Source organism: Palaemon carinicauda, chromosome 20 (assembly GCF_036898095.1).
Source record: "Palaemon carinicauda isolate YSFRI2023 chromosome 20, ASM3689809v2, whole genome shotgun sequence".
NCBI classification, from domain to species: domain Eukaryota; kingdom Metazoa; phylum Arthropoda; class Malacostraca; order Decapoda; family Palaemonidae; genus Palaemon; species Palaemon carinicauda.
Window position 1 is genome coordinate 128,055,119 of NC_090744.1, and position 20,158 is coordinate 128,075,276.

General features: G+C 36.6%; 2 protein-coding genes across 3 annotated transcripts; one reads left to right on the forward strand and one right to left on the reverse strand.

Annotated features, from left to right (window-relative positions):
* The first annotated feature begins 3,878 nt into the window (after positions 1-3,878).
* Positions 3,879-7,728, forward strand: LOC137614452 (chondroitin proteoglycan 1-like). Of its 2 annotated transcripts, none has more exons than XM_068344261.1 (5): positions 3,879-3,989; positions 6,453-6,494; positions 6,648-6,746; positions 6,986-7,279; positions 7,501-7,728. In XM_068344261.1, the coding sequence occupies exons 2-5, from the start codon at positions 6,453-6,455 to the stop codon at positions 7,630-7,632; spliced, it is 567 nt and encodes a 188-aa protein (XP_068200362.1). In that variant the 5' UTR covers positions 3,879-3,989; the 3' UTR covers positions 7,633-7,728. The 2 variants fall into 2 exon arrangements, with proteins under 2 accessions (XP_068200362.1, XP_068200361.1); XM_068344260.1 differs by lacking the exon at positions 3,879-3,989 and adding an exon at positions 4,057-4,086.
* A 4,757-nt stretch (positions 7,729-12,485) lies between these two features.
* Positions 12,486-15,018, reverse strand: LOC137614446 (loricrin-like). The gene is made up of 3 exons (XM_068344255.1): positions 13,939-15,018; positions 13,447-13,637; positions 12,486-12,690 (listed from the first exon to the last, which is right to left on the reverse strand). Exons 1-3 carry the CDS (start codon positions 15,004-15,006, stop codon positions 12,582-12,584), a joined length of 1,368 nt encoding a protein of 455 aa, XP_068200356.1. The 5' UTR covers positions 15,007-15,018; the 3' UTR covers positions 12,486-12,581.
* Positions 15,019-20,158: the final 5,140 nt, after the last annotated feature.

Sequence of the window (20,158 nt, forward strand, 5' to 3'; positions counted from 1 at the left end):
CATCAGTCAGGCGAGCAAAATGCATAGAAGGAATTTTTATGATTTTATTTTTAAAATATGCAATCAAAATCGGTGGTTAAGATCGGCTGTTACATGTTATGAGAGGGTGCTGGATTGCATCATCAATCTTAGTCTGAATGAATATGGGTTGGCTAGCTTTACTTATATCCCTTGGAATGGTTCGTTAAGTCTGGCGCTGGTTGCTGCTTGGTAGTTCCGGGTAAAGTTCATGCTGGGTCGGGCTGGAGCTACTCTGCTACTGGCTAGGGTGCTCACTGGGAATGGGTCCATTTCAGTCAAGTTGTTTCTCGGAGTACGACTTTCAAGGCTGGGAGGATTCTGAGTCTCAGCTGGTCTGAACGGGGCTTCCAATATAGTGCTCTGATTGGCTGGCACGCTGCCATAACGAGGCTCGGATTCAGGCAAGCGGTTCTTCCGCTAAGATTCCAGATTCAGAGAGTCTTGTGCTGCTTTATGATTAGCGGAGGCGTTCATCTGGAGAGTCTCAGTCGCAGGCAGGCAGCGGACCGCTGATTATCGCCATCTTCATTGGAGTTAGAGAATCATTGGACAGTGTTCTTATGGCAGGAGGAGAAGAGGAACATCTCTCGGGTCTTATTGAGATTCGGTTTCTATTGCTGAATGAGCAGGGCCTCCATGATCTGCTGTTTGAAGCATTGCCGATGATATTGGTATTTTTAATGATTTCGTCTTGTAGGATATTCTTGTTATGCATAAGGAGTTAGTGTTTTTTAATGGTACCTTGTTGAATGTGACAGTACAATCTTTTGGATAGTGTCATCCTCAGAATTCCAATATAATGGCAGGGGGATCCATAGCCTGGGTATTGATAAGAATATTCGACGGACTTCTTCAGGAAGTCCTATACAGTAGGGGTCGAGTTATTCTTCATGATTAAGGAACTTGTCCTGGTAGTCTGATAGTAGATAATAAAATTAATTTTAGTATCCTTTTGAACAGGTACAACGTGGTTCCTGATTATGTTCTTCATGGCCTCATCATCCCGTTGGTATTAATAGTGCATAATACCTTTAAAAAAAGTTTAACTCTGGAAGTCGTATTTCCATTGCTGGACTTGATCTTATGCCAGTTGTCCATAGCACGTTTGACCTCTTGGTAGGCCTGTCTCTTGAGTAACCATTGTTCATTAGGACCTGGGCGATCCTATCCAGTCCCTTGTGGGTCTCCTCCGTCCAGAAAGAACAATGAGAGAGGGCCTGACAAATGTAAGCTCTGATACTGGAGGTCTTGTATCTAGTGGGACACTCACTGTCACCATTCAAGTAGATCCCTAGGTTCATGGGCTTCCTATAGACAGTAGTTCAAAACAGTGGTAGCCAAGACCAAGAACATCCAGGAAGGGAAGACGGCCATTGTCCTGATGGTTCAGCATGAATATTAGGGAACTACACTCCTCAAAGGTCCTATGTTGTTTTTCAATGTTTTGAGAGGAGGGTGCTTTTACAAAAGTGTCGTCGATATAGCGGATGTATATTTTTGAACAATCTATATGAGCAAAAACTCTCTCCCCGATAACCCTCACGTAAATGTTGGCTAATAGGACTCTGAAGGGGACCCCATTACGATACCATGCTTTTGTATGTACAGGGGCCTTCTTGGTGGATATCTCCAGGAGAGTGTAGAAGGCATGCTCTAGGATGTTGAGAGGAAGGGTTCAAGTGTCTATCCAAGATCCGTTGGATGATCTCAAACACGGGACCATTAGTGAAAAGGGACTATATGTCGAATGAAGCGATAACTCCTTCGCTGGTAAGTCCTTTGATGGCAATCAGGAAATCCATAGGGGAGGTAAAGCTGTATTTGGCTAGTCATTATTATTATTATTATTATTATTATCATTATTATTATTATTATTACTAGGTAACCTACAACCCCCAGTTGGAATAAAAGGATGCTATAAGCAAAAAGGCTTCAACAGGAAAATAAGCTTAGTGAAGAAAGAAAATAAGGAAAACGTAAGGGAAAGGAATTCACTTATATGGCTTTTTGTACAAACGTCTTGCAAAAATATAACTCATCAGCAATGTAAATAACACTTTTCATAATAAATTGAAGTGCTGACTTAGGATGTCTAGTTCATATTAAGTTCGTTTATTAACAAAGATAATAGGCATCTAAGAGATACTTGGAAGTTTAATATTCATACTAATATACAGATTTCTTCTTATCAATATGGTATTGCTTCGTTTAGGATTTGATATTTTGTTTTTGTATAAATAAATATATATATATATATATATATATATATATATATATATATATATATATATATATATATATATATATATATATATATATATTATACAAAACAAAATATCAAATTCTAAATGGAAGGCAATACCATATTGATAAGAAGAAATCTTTTTATTAGTGTGAATATATATGTGTGTATGTATGTATGCATTTATATGTGTATGATGTACTATCTTGTTGTCACGAACGAAGTGAGTGACCTTATATGAAAGGCCATATTTTTTTAAGCTATCTCACCCAACCCGTAGCCCAGTCATTCCTTCACCATAGATTTTGGAGTGCGGGTGGGGGGTGGGCGGAGAAGCTGATATTTTTGGCGGCGAAGTCAATAACTCCTATACCAATACATATATTAAAATTAAATTTTAAGGTATCTATATATGTATATATATATATATATATATATATATATATATATATATATATATATATATATATATATATATATGTATATATGTAAGCTTTGTTTCTGTCAATTTTCATGTCCACACCTGCTATAAGCATGCCCTGGCTGCCACTTTTGTTCGTAAGTGACGATTTTAGCTAAGAAATTAGCGAGGAACCGCAAACTACTCCTAGAGTTTTACAGATATCCAAATGATTTTCACAGGGTTTGATGGGTGTTTTGTGAACTAAATTCATACCAAGGTTCGTATTGATACTTGCCATAGAAAAGTCACAGTAAACCATTTTTCGGATATTTACTTTGTCCATACCAATTTTCATGTTGATATCTGTCATAGTAAAGCCACAGCAAACGTTTATTTTGGTATGGGATGGATGGTTAGTTTTGGCGTTGGAATAAATTGTTCCTTGAATAATAATGCATATGCAAATGAAAATTTCAGGGATTGAATGGAAACATAGTTTCTCTGTTCCTGTCAAATTCCATGGTAATATCTACAATTGAAAAGACACGGCTAGCATGTAGCCTTCTTAAATATGATGTTAAATGTAGCAACATTACAGTGAACTACGTGATAATGAGACACATCAACGAGGGACAATGCCGATCTCATAAAGAATATCTGTCCCAAGTTCAGAGAGTAAAATGTTAATAATATTGGTATATCTTTGAAAACGTAACTATTTGACCATCATATTTACAAGAATAATACCTAATTTTCGAACATAAATTGATTAAAAAGTTAAGGCTTCCAAACCTGGGAAAAATAAGCATATCACTTTTACCAGCAGTAATTTTTTCTGTGTTTTAAGCATTACAATTCACTAGATCGGTCATTCTAAATAAACAAATTGCTGTCTCTTATACAACACATTAAATAATAATGATGGTGTGCAAAGAGATATTAAAAGGAAAATAATTTTCTCTTGCGTCATGAAGTTGTGTTGATTTATAACATATTGCATAGAGCTTCATGTTCTCTGGGTGAACTTTTGAAAACATTCTTGTAAATCTTTATTTTTTTTTTTTGGCACATCCTTGTTCGCCGAAGTCTCCGACTAACCGCTCTTAGCTCCTTGGACCAATGACGTCATCCCTGAAGTGAGTAGTTCTGTAAACGTAAAACAACCTTATGCAGCAACGACTTAATCACCTATACTGTGTGCTATTGGCAGTGGCCGAGGCTCAAAACCGAGGTATAATTTAAGATTTCGGTCAACGTTTGGTCAAACACAGTTGTGATCCAGTTTCAAAGCTCTCTGTTAATAATTGTTTAACGTATTGCAAAGTGAGTAGTAATATTTTATTGTTTCGTTTTTTAAGGCTACGACCTTCGTAGTATTTGGTACCCATTTGTGACGTTTATGATCATGTGTACTATCGAGGTAATGAGTGTGCTTTATGTGGTTGACGTGAAGTTGTTTAGTGATCCAGGGCAGTGGCGTATCCAGGGTTGTCTCAGAAGGGGGGCAAGCATGGGGCAAGGTCATATTTGAAGGGGGCATCCCTATGTGAGACTTCAGGGGCCGAACCTCTGCGGCAGGGGGCTTGTAATCCAGCAGTCTGAGTGACTGATATGCATTCTGAGCATCCAGAATAGTTTTGTTTTTCTTGGACATGAAAATTAGATTTACTATTTGGAAGACTTCATCCAGAATAGTTTTGTTGATCTTGGACATGAAAATTAGATTTACTATTTGGAAGACTTCATCCAGAATAGTTTTGTTGATCTTGGACATGAAAATTAGATTTACTATTTGGAAGACTTCATCCAGAATAGTTTTGTTGATCTTGGACATGAAAATCAGATGTACTATTTGGAAGACTTGTGAGTTCAGCTTCAATAGTTTCATGATTATCTAAGGGGGAGGGGGATAATCGTATGGTCAACTCCACTCATCTTGTGTAGGGGGTACCCTCCCTGGACATAGAGCTATGCAGTTTGATCATTAATTCTTCTGTGGTACAGTGAGTTTGTTTCGATAACTAGTTTGAATGGACTTTCTAAAGTCCAGTAATTTCATTATTCTAGACTTGGTTGCAAAAGCACAGCTCATTATACTGTTTCGGTAGGCCTACACGTCTTGGAAAGCCGTAGAAATAATATGCAATTGCAGTTTTTTTTGTCTCTTATTTACACAAATACTAGTCGGCTTCAGTGATAATTTTACAAAGTGAAGTACTACGATGCATATTTAACTTGGTGACATATTCATACATTTCGTAAGTGGAGTTAAATAGTGAACATAACTAAAAACTTATGATTTAAAATTTTACATTAATATTATGCGTTTGTAAGATTGGTTGTAGTATGAACTACTTTAATAGGAATAGTCACTTCCAATCAAGACAATTTATTTAAATAAATTACGAAATTGGATAATGGAGTTGTGGGTGTAAGATTTGTTTCCTATTAAAATAAATTACGAAATTGTGTAGTAGAGTTGGGAGTATAATATGTTACCCAACACATTAGTTTTCCTCCGCTATTAATTGTCTTCCAGGCATCGCTAGTAGCAACATATCCACATAATTTGCGATAGCAATAGGATTTAAGTTTCAATTGTACAATTTTCAGCAGCATAGTCTTTTTTTTTTTTCCGTATGACCGTATCCAAATTTACTGTTATTATTTAATTAGTAACAAATGAGTAAATTATTATATTTCTGACTCCATGTAGTGTGTATTAAAACCTGTAGATATCAGTGTTGAAAGCTCTGTTTAACTTAGACTTTGATCGCATAATATAGATGTACAATCCTACATTAGAGATATTAAAACAAACGACATGAAAACTTTAAATTCTGAGGGGTGGCAAGAAGACCTGTCAGGGGGGTAAGATTTTCCCCCCGGGGGGGATCAATTGTCCCCCTTGTCCCCCTTGCACTCCCTTCCCTTAGCTACGCCATTGGTCCAGGGCGGTCTACCTTAATATTAAATTTCTTATAACTTATGTTTTATATGTAAATTAAAATTATATGCAGTACAGTCTCTTATAGCACTTGAGCGGTTAAGTTATATAACTTTTCGAAGACTTTTACTTTAGTGCCATGATGCATATAAAACTGACCTTTTTGCATTGCCCTATACATTTTTACCTTTTTGCATTGCCCTACTCCTGATAAGGATACTTAAGTTAACTTACAATAATTTGACACTTACATTAAACTGTAACAGTTATATGAACCACACTTTGTTGATAAATTAAATTTGATTTCTTATTCTAATTAAAATTTACTATTTGATATTTTGAATTTATCATACGCAACAACTTTTAGCATATAGTTAATATCAATAACTATATCAATAGTTAAACTATCCAAATTCAATTTAAAGTGAAATATTGAATTTACCTTTATTGCTGTTAAAAGTTCAAATAATCTGGGTCTCAGGATCACAGGTGCTATATTCCTAAACCCTTTGATATTTAAAGAAAACTTTATACCAGATTTTTATGCAACTTATAACTAGGCTAATTTTCTTTAATTTTTTTTTTATATCGGTTCAATTCCTTTTTCTATTGGTAACTTTCTACCTCATGAAATACTGTTTAATACCCTAGGGCTCTCTTATACCTAAATTTTAAAAGACTAACGTTTAGGGTTCTTGTTATACCTAGATTTCAAACTTCTGAATTTTTCTCAGATTGTTTGGTAAATCTTAAATATCTTTCCCTAAATTAGCAATGGTGTGGGACTTTATTGTCTTCACTGCCTTGATAATTTTATTCCTGTTTTTACACTTTTGCAGATGGCTACTCTCTTGATTATCTTAACATCGGTCTTCTTACTGGTAAGTATTGTTTTGCAAATAAAACTCAACTGGAGCTTGGAAATTATACCTTGAATACTCATAACCTTCAAAAATAATTTCTTCTGCTTGACTTTACTGAAGACTTTCAAAACTGGAAAAAAAAATAATTTGGTAATTCAATACTTGTTACAGGCTAGCTGCCAGATAGCCCCAAACTATGAAACTCACAGGCTTACTTCTGCACTGGCACCGGCAACTGTTACTCCATTTACAGAGACTAGGACAGAAACTGTAAGTATGGACATTTTTCAACTATTGACATAAAAGAATAATTGTGGCCCTATGGGATGACAAAATCATGGAATTTTTCCAATTTCCTTGGAGCTATTATGATTTTTATTAACCGTGAATTTAAACTTTTTATTATGTGACCTTTGCTCGATCAGTTTTGAAAACTTTGTTGCATAACCTTTGCTAGACAACATTTTACTTTTTACTCTGCGAATGGTAACAAATCTTTTTATTAACAGGTTTTAAAGACTCATCCCCTAAGAGTGAGAGTAACTAGTGATGTGTGGATAACAGAAACTACCAATGTCAATGAAGTTGTCACCGCATTTGTCACAGTGTACAGTTACTTCCCGGCAAACCCACGAACAGTTACATCTGTTATGAGGGTGACTTCTACTCCTGTTATAATTAGAACTGTGGAAATTATGGTCACGCCAACCCTGACTGTGACTTCAGTCTTCACTAGCTTTGTAACAACAACTCAGACTGTACGATTTTGGCAGAGTATCACGCATGTCTCTGTTGCTCATTCCGTAAGTATTAATCATTTAAGTCTTTTGGTAAAATACTAGTGAGTTGTGAACATATAAGTTTTAAGATTCTTCCTGTTCATTTAAAAATATTCTGCCACCAGACTGGAAATTTTAATTTTTGAAGCTTTTAAAAGTAGCTTTGTGTTTTATTAATTTAATTTTTGTCCCAATGTTTATGCATAAGATTATAAAAATTTTCTAAAGTAAACTTTATTTAACAGGTGTTGACTGTGCCAGTGTGGAGTACGCAAACGTTGGTTCAAGAAGAAACTACTACAGTAACGCAAGCGTTGACTACTACAGTCACATCCTTTACAAAGAACCTGAATAGGGGCTACTTGCCACCTCAGTAACATTTGCTAACTTTGTTACAACTAACGCATGGGGTGGTTGCCGTCATAATTTTTAATTGGACCTCGTGGAATCTGACAATTAAACTAAAACTTTAACTTCTTAATTTATTAAACCTTTAACTTATTGATTAATTTAAATTAAGTTTTATTTAAACGTCGTGGAAGGCCTTCTGCAGAATTATTTAACTTTAAACATCAAGTTTCCTTAATTTTTTTTTCCATAATTTAGCTTGTGTAAGGCTTACTGCAAAGCTCCTTTACTATTATTCGGTCTTTTGGGTTTTAAGGGACTGTGGTTTGTGTATGGTAATTGTTCCTAGAGCCTAAAAGTATTTGAGGAAGGTACGAATGTATTATTGAAAGAACGCTAAGCTTATTCTGTCAAGCAGAAATTTTGACATTTTGGGACAACTACTTTTGAGTCATTAATTTCTTGACACATTAAATTGTTGTGTGTAACTTAATATCAATATCGGGAGACGGGTGAACTCTTCCATTTGTTCATAAAAACTTAAGAAATCGTAAGGCAGCAATTTTTTTTTTTAATAAATCCTTAAATTTGTAGCAGTGACGAGCATTCAAAATAAACCAAGTTCATTACCAAATAATGAACTTTGAAATTTAGCACTTGCGTACGTCACTGGTGTTGACTTAAGGTTATTGGCGAGTTTAATATAGTCCTATGGTTAATCCAGATAGGATTGGTATGTTTTATTTTTGTATTTTTGCTAACAATACATAGAGAGTTATTGTTATAAATATTCAAACAGTCATGATGTTTTGTATGCTAAATTTGGTGGGGGGGGGGGGGGCGGACAATGATTTTGTAGGTAACCGAACAATGCTACTATGATTGGTGGTAGTTTTAAGGGTATTTGTTAAATGCAATAAGCGTGGCCTAATTGAGTTGTGCCTAGCCGGGTAAAAGCCCTCCCACGCGAAAAGCAAATTTACTGTTACCAATTTTGTGGTATGGGTGGTGGTGGTGATTTTCTTGGATGAAGAAACTACGGGTAAACAATCGTAGCGGGGGTGAGTTGTTGTTTTCCCAATTCTGTGCATACCCAGCATTTGCCCTTCGTGAGGCGGGGGCCTTTGAGGGCGGCAGTAATTTAGTAGAGAACAAAAGTAAAACCCTGTGTCGGGTTAATGTTAACTCTGCTATCCCATTTAGTTTGGTTCCTTTAGGGGTTTTATAGAAGAAAAAAAAAAAACTAGCGGACGCAGTAGAACTCTATTCTACATACAAATGCCTAACTTTGGGCCCTTGGTGTTTGGCAGTCAAAACTCTGGAGCAGTATGAAACTGGCATGAGGTAAAAACTTTTTATATTGATGCCAAACAAGCATTGTGATCAAGACCGTAGCATACTTTAGGATAGGAAGAACTGAAGCCCTATCCACGAAAGGGGCAAATGAGCAGTGGGTAGACACTGTACTAAGCCTGTGGTATGGGTGGTGATTACTAGTGTAGAAGACTGAATAGATTAGAAAATCGCGAGCAAAACATTGGAGTACCTGTGCCTGATGTTGGGGCACTGGATGGGTGCCTGACTAGGGACTACATCGCCTGTCCATTCCTTTTGTCCTCGGCTTTGCATCTAGCCAAAGTCGTATCTTTGCCTGCTTGGAAATGATCTTGTAACTATTTCAAAATGAGAAAATTACGCTGGTAAGAGTACTCGTCCTGCATTTGACCCTCTTTTGGATGGGGTTTAACTATTATAGATAAATGCAAAAGGGCACATATCTTTAGTTACATTTGTATCCAAACAACTGCTCGAATCTTTGAACGTGCAAATACTTAATATGCTCTACGGTGGATTTATGGGATGAAACGATATGCAAGTATTAATAGAATTTGCCCTGCTAGTGTTGTCTTGCCCGAACTGTAAATACGATAGTAAGCCCGTGTCCACACTACCGGGCAGTCCCCGACGGGCAAACACTGTTACCATACCCCGTTTCAAGACGCAAGGTGGGAGAGTGATCGGCGGGCACAAATGGAGGTGATAAAAGATGGGGAAACCTCGGGCAAACAGTGTTAGTCTAACACCATTGTTACCTGGTAACATTATGAAGGAAGCGTTAATGACGTCAATAACGAGCACAAAGTGGTGTGTCGGACAGTGCCTTTGTTCGTAAGAGTCCGAGCTTCAGACATTCCGGAGGCGGAGTGGCACTATGGACGGAGTTCAACTTGTATACCAGATTAACTTTAACTTTTAGAAAATTACGTATCACGTTCCCTGTAAACATAACTAGTTGTAATTCAGTTGTGGAGGAAAGTCGGCTTTGAGATAAAAGAGAGGCTCAGTTGCTAATCAAACAGTACTGTCAGAACCCATGCTTTTAAAATATCAAAGCAAATTTTCACAAAGACAGAAATAATAGTGTAGCAGCATTAAATAAATTAACGTCAGAACTTCCGAGAGGTGGAATGACCAACTGATTTAGAAGTCGAAAAGAATATGGTCATTAAAAGAGCTACGCAAATTGGAAAATTAAAAAAGGACGAGGTTGGTACAGAAGACATTTGCACAACCAAATTATGGTTTTTCGATATACGAGTATAGCATAACAATCTGTTTCAATTATGGACACCTTAGTTTCATTTCCTGTAAGTGTTTGATCGTGAGGAAAATTCGTCTCTCTCTCTCTCTCTCTCTCTCTCTCTCTCTCTCTCTCTCTCTCTCTCTCTCTCTCTCCGAGAACATGGGAAACCAATTTTGAACATTTTATCTTCATCACTGAAACAATTTGGATTTAGTTACGAACACACAATCCGAAGTATGACCAGTCTCAAACAGTTATTTCTTGGAATATTATAGGCTATACATTGCACGTTGATAACATTAACATCCTCAGTTCACTGAAGGGGTATTTTAAGTTAGGCATATGTGATTCTTTAAACTTCCAGACGTGCTTCTGGAAAAATGCTTCCTCTTTTATATGTCCTGCCTAGCTATAAAGGTGTTTAGTTCTCCGATAAAATGTATAAAGCGTTTGGGTCCATCAGTATAGTTTTAAAGTGATTCATAATCAATTCCTTGAAAATGGATGAATGGCTCCTCTTTTCGCTCCGTCTTTGCAACTAGTCCTTCCATGTGCCATTCCATCGTTCTCAAAACATCAGGAATAATCATGCTGCATAAGTTAATTTATTGAATTGCTTTAATTTTATGGTGTACTTGGTTATGATGCTCCGTACTTGAAGCTGATAACTACTTCTTGATTCTCGAGTGCAGATTATAACTGACATAGTTAAGAGATGCCAGCGGATATCAGCTCCGGACATTTCTTCCAGTCTGTCTGGTAAAACGAGTAGAAATCCTGGTAGTCAGCTTCATCTGGTACCACTGTTTGTTACCATATCAACTTCCCTCATTTCCACGTTTATGACGTCATTCTTTTTTAATTTAGGTATGGTAACAGTTTTGTCCGACAAACTGTTCGACCGTGTGGACGCACCTTTAGGATGTTTTGACCTTTGCTCTCACTAATGACATCGGCAATCATTGCCATTACCCTATTGTGTAGATATAACCGGACATTGCCATTACCCTATTGTGTAGATATAACCGGACAGTTTCTTGGGTAAATATTTCTAACGAACATCATGTGCATGGCTGAAATCGTCAGAGAACGTGTAAGGATAAAACTCTGCTGTGTTACAGTTTATAGCTTGGGAAATTAATTGCGTAGCTAGCAGGCACGCAATTTTAGAAGTAACATTAACTATATGACATCTGGCTGTTAATTTTTTGGTCTTATCGTACTCAAAATGTAGTTAGTATTGCTATTAATCTCCGAAAAGGTAAAGTGTTGGTCCATTTTCGTGTACTTTCATTCTTAATTTTCATCGTTGCCATCTTAGTTCTCTGAAAATCTTTACTCGTGTTTCTTGTACAGTTCCGAGGTGTATAAATTGTTGCTATGAACTCTTTTTAACTTTAGTCATGCTAACAATAACAAAGTTATTGAACAGCACTGTACTAGAACAACCTTGGTTATGAGTAGGGTGACCATACGTCCCAATCTAAGGGAGACAGTCCCCCATTTAGACTCCTTATTCCCCTAAAAATCACTCTATAGTGAACGCCTTAATGTCACCCTTCCAGCCATATGTCCCACATTTGTCCCCCAATTGCCACTGCCTATGTGTAGTTTAAGAATGGATGAAATTTTTATTTTTCTTACAAATTTCTAAGGTTCACTTAGCTGCCTCACACAGTGCAGCCAAGTTTTCTTTATACAAACAAAAGGGAACAAAGTTGCAAACTGTAGTACACTTATGAGTCACTGTAGGATACAGTGAACAGCCGATACCTATCTCTGTTGCCATTATGTCGGTTAGTACACAACCAGCCCTTGATGGAGGATAGGCATTTCGGAAATCATGTCAACTAAAAGGAAAGCTACCTTCAACAGACTTAAAAAAGAACAGCCCTACATTAGAAAACAAAAAGTGAAAGTGATGTCATATGTATCAAGTGTACATCATAGTTTTCAACAGCGAATGGTTGAAAATATGACATTGAGCGTCACATAAAAACACACAGACATAAGCGTGTCGATGCATCCGCCTCATCCATCAAGTCAATGACCACCTTCCTGCAGAAGGAAGGATTTGGAGAAAAAGAAAAAAAGCTGGCAGCTGCTGAAGGGACATGGGCATACCATTCAGTTCAACATAATTTGTCATTCTGATCCATGGATTGCACTTCCAAGCTTATCAAGAGGGTTTTGAAAACGTACACAAAAAACAGCATTAGCCCATTTTTAAAATTATAAAATAAAATAAGTACTCATTAGCCCCATCATAAGATTAGGATAGAACTTTAAAACTACATATTTTCGGCCTTTTTTTTATTTTACATTACAATTTGGTTAAAATATCACAGACGTTGATTTAAATATATAAAACTGGGTTTCCTGTCGAACTTAAAATCAGTTATAACCATGAGAGAATACGGTATTAACAACAGTCCGGTATTCAGTGGAAACAGCAACCGAAGTAGATAGAGAAGTCCTAACGATCGGAGAAGTCAGTGTCAATCTGAAAAAAAAAAAAAACATAATTAATGCATAATATTTAGTAACTGCCATTATTTTAGTAAAAATGAAGTTTCTTCTTGATAACCGAGCCCTTTAACAACTAAGGTGATGACCTCAGCGAAATAGGCATCTTAAAAATACAAGAAACAAAGATCCAAAACTAGGTCGAGGATAAAAATCAAGCCTCTGTAAACCCACCCTCCTAGTGGTTGACCCTTGCAGGTGTACCTACAAGGTTTAGAAGACAGTATTACTCAAGATGTGTAGGAATTAAGGAGTGTAGGAATTATGTCGTCCATAAATGGTTGCAGAGAGAACTCCGATATTTATCTTTTAAAAGTTATTAGTCCTGCGACACCAAATCAAGACTTCGAATCACCCTGAAGAGAATTAAATCTCTTCAAAAGAGCAGAGACTCTAGAAGAGATTTTAATTTCATATAATCACCTAATTAAAGAAACACTACAAAATGCCATCGCCTCAGTATTGACAAAGATTCTATGGTAAAAAATATTAAGGCATGGGAGAATTGCCCAACTATAATGAAAAACTTTTTGCTCAAATTTTAGTTATAAGATTCTTAAAACTAACTTACTGCCAATTAGAGTATAGTCCATGTAAAAAGTTCTAATTTGAATAGTAACTCAAGGAGCTTTACAGTCTCATTTAATAATCAGGAAACTTGAGATATTGCATTAAATTCATTGTCAAGGCGAAAAGTAAAAATTTGCTACCTAAATAAACAAAAACTACTTACGTTTGAACAACTACAGTCGTGAATGTTGTTTGAGAAATCAGATGGGCACTGTGAGTAATGGTAAAGATGTCCACAGAAACTTCAGTCACGTAAACGAAGTTTGACTTTGCGGTAGTTACAAACTCTGTCACTGGCCTTTCTACAATTGTAGTGGCTAGCGACATAATATCATCCACTTGAGTTTGGTGAAGCTGTTGGAAATTAAAAAGATGCCAATGCTTTAAATAAGGCTTACAAGACCTAAGCAGCATAAACATAGATCATTAATCAATAACACTAGATGCTAAATTCATTGTTGTAGCCACTCTAAAGCTATTATAGAAAAGATTTAAAGCTCTAATGCAAACCCATGTAAATATTTTTTTATAGAAAAGATTTAAAGCTCTAAGAGAAACCCAAGTTGTAAATATTTTTTAAGTAAACAAGTATGTTATAATATAGGTTCCTGAAAAATTTAATACCACATTTAAAGTAAACTATAAACATACTTACTCCTCTAGTAGTAACAGTAACTGTGTTATATGCAAATCCCGTTATAGTGACTGGTACACTGTTCAGGATAGTTTCCGTTACAGTAACAAAACTGTCGATTGTTGTAGTATCAGTCACTGTTATGGTCTCTGGAGCCAAAATTTGTGCAAAGTTACCCTGATTTGAGGAACCAAAAGACTGGCTGCCAAATCCTTGGTTGACAAATCTGATGCCCGATCCACTGCCTTGACCAGAGCTAGAGATAAAGCTGCCTTGTCCCTGATTGACAAATCCAGATCCAGTTACAAATCCACCTGTTCCACCAATCACTGGACCAGAGCCAATGACACTACCTTGGCCAGAACTAGAGACAAAGTTACCCTGTCCCCGATTGATAAATCCAGATCCAGTTAAAAGTCCATCTGTCCCTCCAATCACTGTTCCAGAAGACTGCCCACTTGACCCCTGATTTTGGTTAAATCCAAAGCTGGATCCGCTAGATTGTCCGGATCCAAAAGACCCTCCGATCACCCTTCCAGAAGACTGCCCACTTGACCCCTGATTTTGGTTGAATCCAAAGCTGGACCCACTAGATTGTCCAGATCCTGAAGAGCCTCGACCAGATTGTCCTAAATTTATGATCTGGATGCCTGCGCCAGACAGGCTAGATGGTCCAGAAGAAATTCCTGTCTGGCCCTGGTTGGCAAAAAAGTTGCTAGAACCACCAGAACTTTGTCCACTAGTTGCAACTTGCCCCTGGATGAAGTTATTGCCTAGTGATAAACTACCCTGACCACTGCTACCTCCTATCATATTAGAGCCCACGTTAACACTAGCTGGGGTTGCAGGTCCGACTATTATGTTGGAGGACCCAGCATTTTGGCCGGAACCAGAGCCAAAGTTTGTGCTTGTTCCACTGTTACCAGATACAAAGAAGTTTCCACCCGTACCGAAACCACCGAAGTTAGAGGCAGGATTTATCAATATTTGACCAGAGAACCTAGGATTATTCGGTCCCAGAGATCCAGCATTAGTATGCTTATATTGATGCAGAAGAGTAACAAGCACTAGCGCAACCGAGGTATACATCTGAAAGTAAATTTGATGCGATCAGAAAAAGGCTTACACCTTTCATACATTTAAGGTAATATAATTTAATAAGCCAATTAGGTATAAAGTTATAATAAACTTCCAAGTAAACCTACAGTGTATAAAATTAATAGAATCTAGACAGGCAAAGCAATCTTTTAGCAGAGATATCTTTATAAAAGTTAAATCATTCGAGAGCTACAATGTATAAAGCATTCCAAGGGACACACTTTAAGTACTTAAAGAGCAAGAAAAATTAGAATAATTTGAAAAAGAAAATAAAGGTTAACGGAAAAGATTTTAGTTAGAGCACGAAAACATGAAGAAAATCCCTAACAACCAACCATCAAAACAAATATTAAAAGCTTCAAGATTTCATATCATCGGTAGGATGGCAGTTAGTAAATTTCCAAGTAAAAAATTTAAAAGAATTTATAGCTAATACTTATAAGTCTTAATGCTAATTAATAAGTGCTTAATGTTATGCAATGCATATTAAACGGGTTATTAGAATTCTAACCAATACAATTAAACAGGTTGAAGGATTAAGGAGGTTGGTAAACTATTTCACAAGAATGGCATACTTTTATGCTTTATTATCAAGAACTTAGCATACTAGATTCATAAGTTGGTGTACAAAACATTGCATTGAACAGTTCATGAAAATTGAAAGGTATACGTATATACAAAATTTATACTTTAAATTATGAATAAAGAAAAACGTAGAACTGATGCCCAAATATTATGAAAAAAGAATTAAACGTAGAACCAATACCAAATAGGTTTATAACTGGCTTTCCAAGTGAACTACAGCATAAGAATTTATTAAACAGTTAAAAAAAAGCTTGCAATTTACACAACTTCAGGTGTACTAGACTAATCTTAACACGATACCTTCAGCAATTAATGTATTAGATAGAGATCCCAACGCCCAAATTAAGCAAAACAAAGGCGGCTTGAAATTAAGTTCACACGAATAAAATATAATAAGGAAAATAATTCGCTATTGACTAATAGCTTACATAATCAAAACGATAAAACATACCTTTAAATAAAATTGTTGGTTTTCTTCTAGTTCTGTGTTACACTTGAGCTACTGCTGTCACTGCTGACATACGGACAGGAGGGCTTATTTATAATGTCCCTCATGCCAGTACAAAAACACCCTCGTCCATGGAACGGGAAAAGGTCTATCAAAACAACTGAAAACCAGACAAGTTACTCTACGGATAGATGGCGCCAGGGTAGTTGTTTGAATAATTTTTCATCCCATTTTCTTTTATTGGTCTATCATATTATAGTTTCCTGACATACGTCAATAAATTCAGTCTATGCTGAGTTTTCATTGTAAACGAAATATAGACTGAAGTTTTTGGAGAAAAAAAATCTCTCTCTCTCTCTCTCTCTCTCTCTCTCTCTCTCTCTCTCTCTCTCTCTCTCTCTCTCTCTCTCTCTCTCTCTCTCTCTCGTTAACTTCTTTATCGTATGAAATTACAGAAAAATATTTCATGGTATGCTTACTAACATTTATCCAAACTAAAATAAACAAGAGCAGGACGCGTATTACTTTATTATTTTAAATGCGTCAAATTGTAAAACAAAGATACATGCCTCTAACGAAGTGAGTACCCTTATATGAAATGCCAATTATATATATATATATATATATATATATATATATATATATATATATATATATATATATATATATATATATATCTCACTCAACCCGTAGCCCAGTCATTCCCTGACCATAGATTTCGGAGAGTGGGTGGGGGGTGGGTGAGCAGCTGATATTTTCGGCGGCGGATTCAATAACTCATATACCAATACATATATTCAAATGAAATTTTATGGGATTTTTTAAAGATATATAAGCTTTGTTTCTGCCTATTTTCATGTTCACACCTGCTGTAGGCATGCCCTAGCTGTCATTTTTATTCGTAAGTGAAGACTTTTAGCTAAAAAAAAAATCCGTGAGGAGGAGCAAACTACTCCCAGAGTTTTACAGATATCTAAATTCTTTTCACAGGGTTTGGTGGATGATATGTGAAATAAATTCATACCAGTTTTCGTATTGATACCTGCCATAAAAAAGTAACAGTAGCTATTTTTCGATATCCGTGGGAGGCTGATTTTCAGCGATGCCGTAAATTACTCGTAGAATACTACACATATCTAAGTGAAATTTTCAGGGATTTATGGGATGGATATTTACATTGTCCATACCAATTTTCATGTTGATATCTGCTATGGTAAAGCCACACCAAACGTTTATTTCGGTATGGGATGAATGGTTATTTTTGGCGTTGGAGTAAATTGTTCCTAGAATAATTCACATATCCAAAAGAAATTTTCAGGGATTGATGGGAAACAGTTTCTCTGTTCCTGCCAGATTCCAAGGTGATATCTACATTTGAAAAGACACAGCTATCATGTAACCTTCTTAAATATGATGTTAAATGTAGCAACATTACAATGAACTACGTGATAGTGAGTGACATCAACAAGGGACAATGCCGATCTCATAAACAATATCCGTCCCGAGTTCAGCTAGTGATTATTATTATTATTATTATTATTATTATTATTATTATTATTATTATTATTATTTTTATTATTATCATTTAGGTAGTAGACCCTCTTTCAAGGTTTCATTGAAAATAATAGTGGCTTCAGTGGCAGTTATCCTACAATTGAGCCTTTCAATGGCTCGAACTTTCTTTCTCACATCTGTACTGCACTCCACTACAAGCTGTGCTAGTTGGACATCAGTCAGGCGAGCAAAATGCATAGAAGGAATTTTTATGATTTTATTTTTAAAATATGCAATCAAAATCGGTGGTTAAGATCGGCTGTTACATGTTATGAGAGGGTGCTGGATTGCATCATCAATCTTAGTCTGAATGAATATGGGTTGGCTAGCTTTACTTATATCCCTTGGAATGGTTCGTTAAGTCTGGCGCTGGCTGCTGCTTGGTAGTCCTGGGTAAAGTTCATGCTGGGTCGGGCTGGAGCTACTCTGCCACTGGCTAAGCCGCTCACCGAGAATGGGTCCATATCAGTCAAGTTGCTTCTCGGAGTACGACTTTCAAGGCTGGGAGGATTCTGAGTCTCAGCTGGTCTGAACGGGGCTTCCAATATAGGGCTCTGATTGGCTGGCACGCTGCCAGAGCGAGGCTCGGATTCAGGCAAGTGGTTCTTCCGCTAAGATTCCAGATTCAGAGAGTCTTGTGCTGCTTTATGATTAGCGGAGGCGTTCATCTGGAGAGTCTCAGTCGCAGGCAGGCAGCGGACCGCTGATTATCGCCATCTTCATTGGAGTTAGCGAATCATTCCACAGTGTTCTAATGGCAGGAGGAGAAGAGGAACATCTCTCGGGTCTTATTGAGATTCGGTTTCTATTGCTGAATGAGCAGGGCCTCCATGATCTGCTGTTTGAAGCATTGCCGATGATGTTGGTATTTTTAATGATTTCGTCTTATAGGATATTCTTGTTATGCATAAGGAGTTAGTGTTTTTTAATGGTACCTTGTTGAATGTGACAGTACAATCTTTTGGATAGTCTCATCCTCATAATTCCAATATAATGGCAGGGGGATCCATAGCCTGGGTATTGATAAGAATATTCGACAAATTTCTTCAGGAAGTCCTATACAGTAGGGGTCGGGTTATTCTTCATGATTAAGGAACTTGTCCTGGTAGTCTGATAGTAGATCATAAAATTAATTTTAGTATCCTTTTGAACAGGTACAACGTGGTTCTTGATTATGTTCTTCATGGCCTCATCATCCCGTTGGTATTAATAGTGCATAGTACCTTTATAAAAAAGTTTAACTCTGGAAGTCGTATTTCCATTACTGGGCTTGATCTTATGCCAGTTGTCCATAGCACGTTTGACCTCTTGGTAGGCCTGTCTCTTGAGTAACCATTGTTCATTAGGACCTGGGCGATCCTATCCAGCTCCTTGTGGGTCTCCTCCGTCCAGAAAGAACAATGAGAGAGGGCCTGACGAATGTAAGCTCTGATACTGGAGGTCTTGTATCTAGTGGGACACTCACTGTCACCATTCAAGTAGACCCCTAGGTTCATGGGCTTCGTATAGACAGTGGTATCAAAACCATGCTAGCCAAGACCAAGAACATCCAGGAAGGGAAGACAGCCATTGTCCTGATGGTTCAGCATGAATATTAGGGAACTACACTCCTCAAAGGTCCTATGTTGTTTTTCAATGCTTTGAGAGGAGGGTGCTTTTACAAAAGTGTCGTCGATATAGCGGATGTATATTTTTGAACAATCTATATGAGCAAAAACTCTCTCCCCGGTAACACTCACGTAAATGTTGGCTAATAGGATTCTGAAGGGGACCCCATTACGATACCATGCTTTTGTATGTACAGGGACATTCTTGGTAGATATCTCCAGGAGAGTGTAGAAGGCATGCTCTAGGATGTTGAGAGGAAGAATTCAAGTGTCTATCCAAGATCCGTTGGATGATCTCATACACGGGACCATTAGTGAAAAGGGACTATATGTCGAATGAAGCGATAACTCCTTCGCTGGTAAGTCCTTTGATGGCAATCAGGAAATCCATACGGGAGGCAAAGCTGTATTTGGCTAGTCATTATTATTATTATTATTATTATTATTATTATTATTATTATTATCATTATTATCATTATTATTACTAGGTAACCTACAACCCCCAGTTGGAATAAAAGGATGATATAAGCAAAAAGGCTTCAACAGGAAAATAAGCTTAGTGAAGAAAGAAAATAAGGAAAACGTAAGGGAAAGGAATTCATTTATATGGCTTTTTGTACAAACGTCTTGCAAAAATATAACTCATCAGCAATGTAAATAACACTTTTCATAATAAATTGAAGTGCTGACTTAAGATGTCTAGTTCATATTAAGTTCGTTTATTAACAAAGATAATAGGCATCTAAGGGATACTTGGAAGTTTAATATTCATACTAATATACAGATTTCTTCTTATCAATATGGTATTGCTTTGTTTAGGATTTGGTATTTTGTTTTTGTATAAATAAATAAATATATATATATATATATATATATATATATATATATATACATATATATATATATATTTATATATATATATATATATATATATATATATATATATATA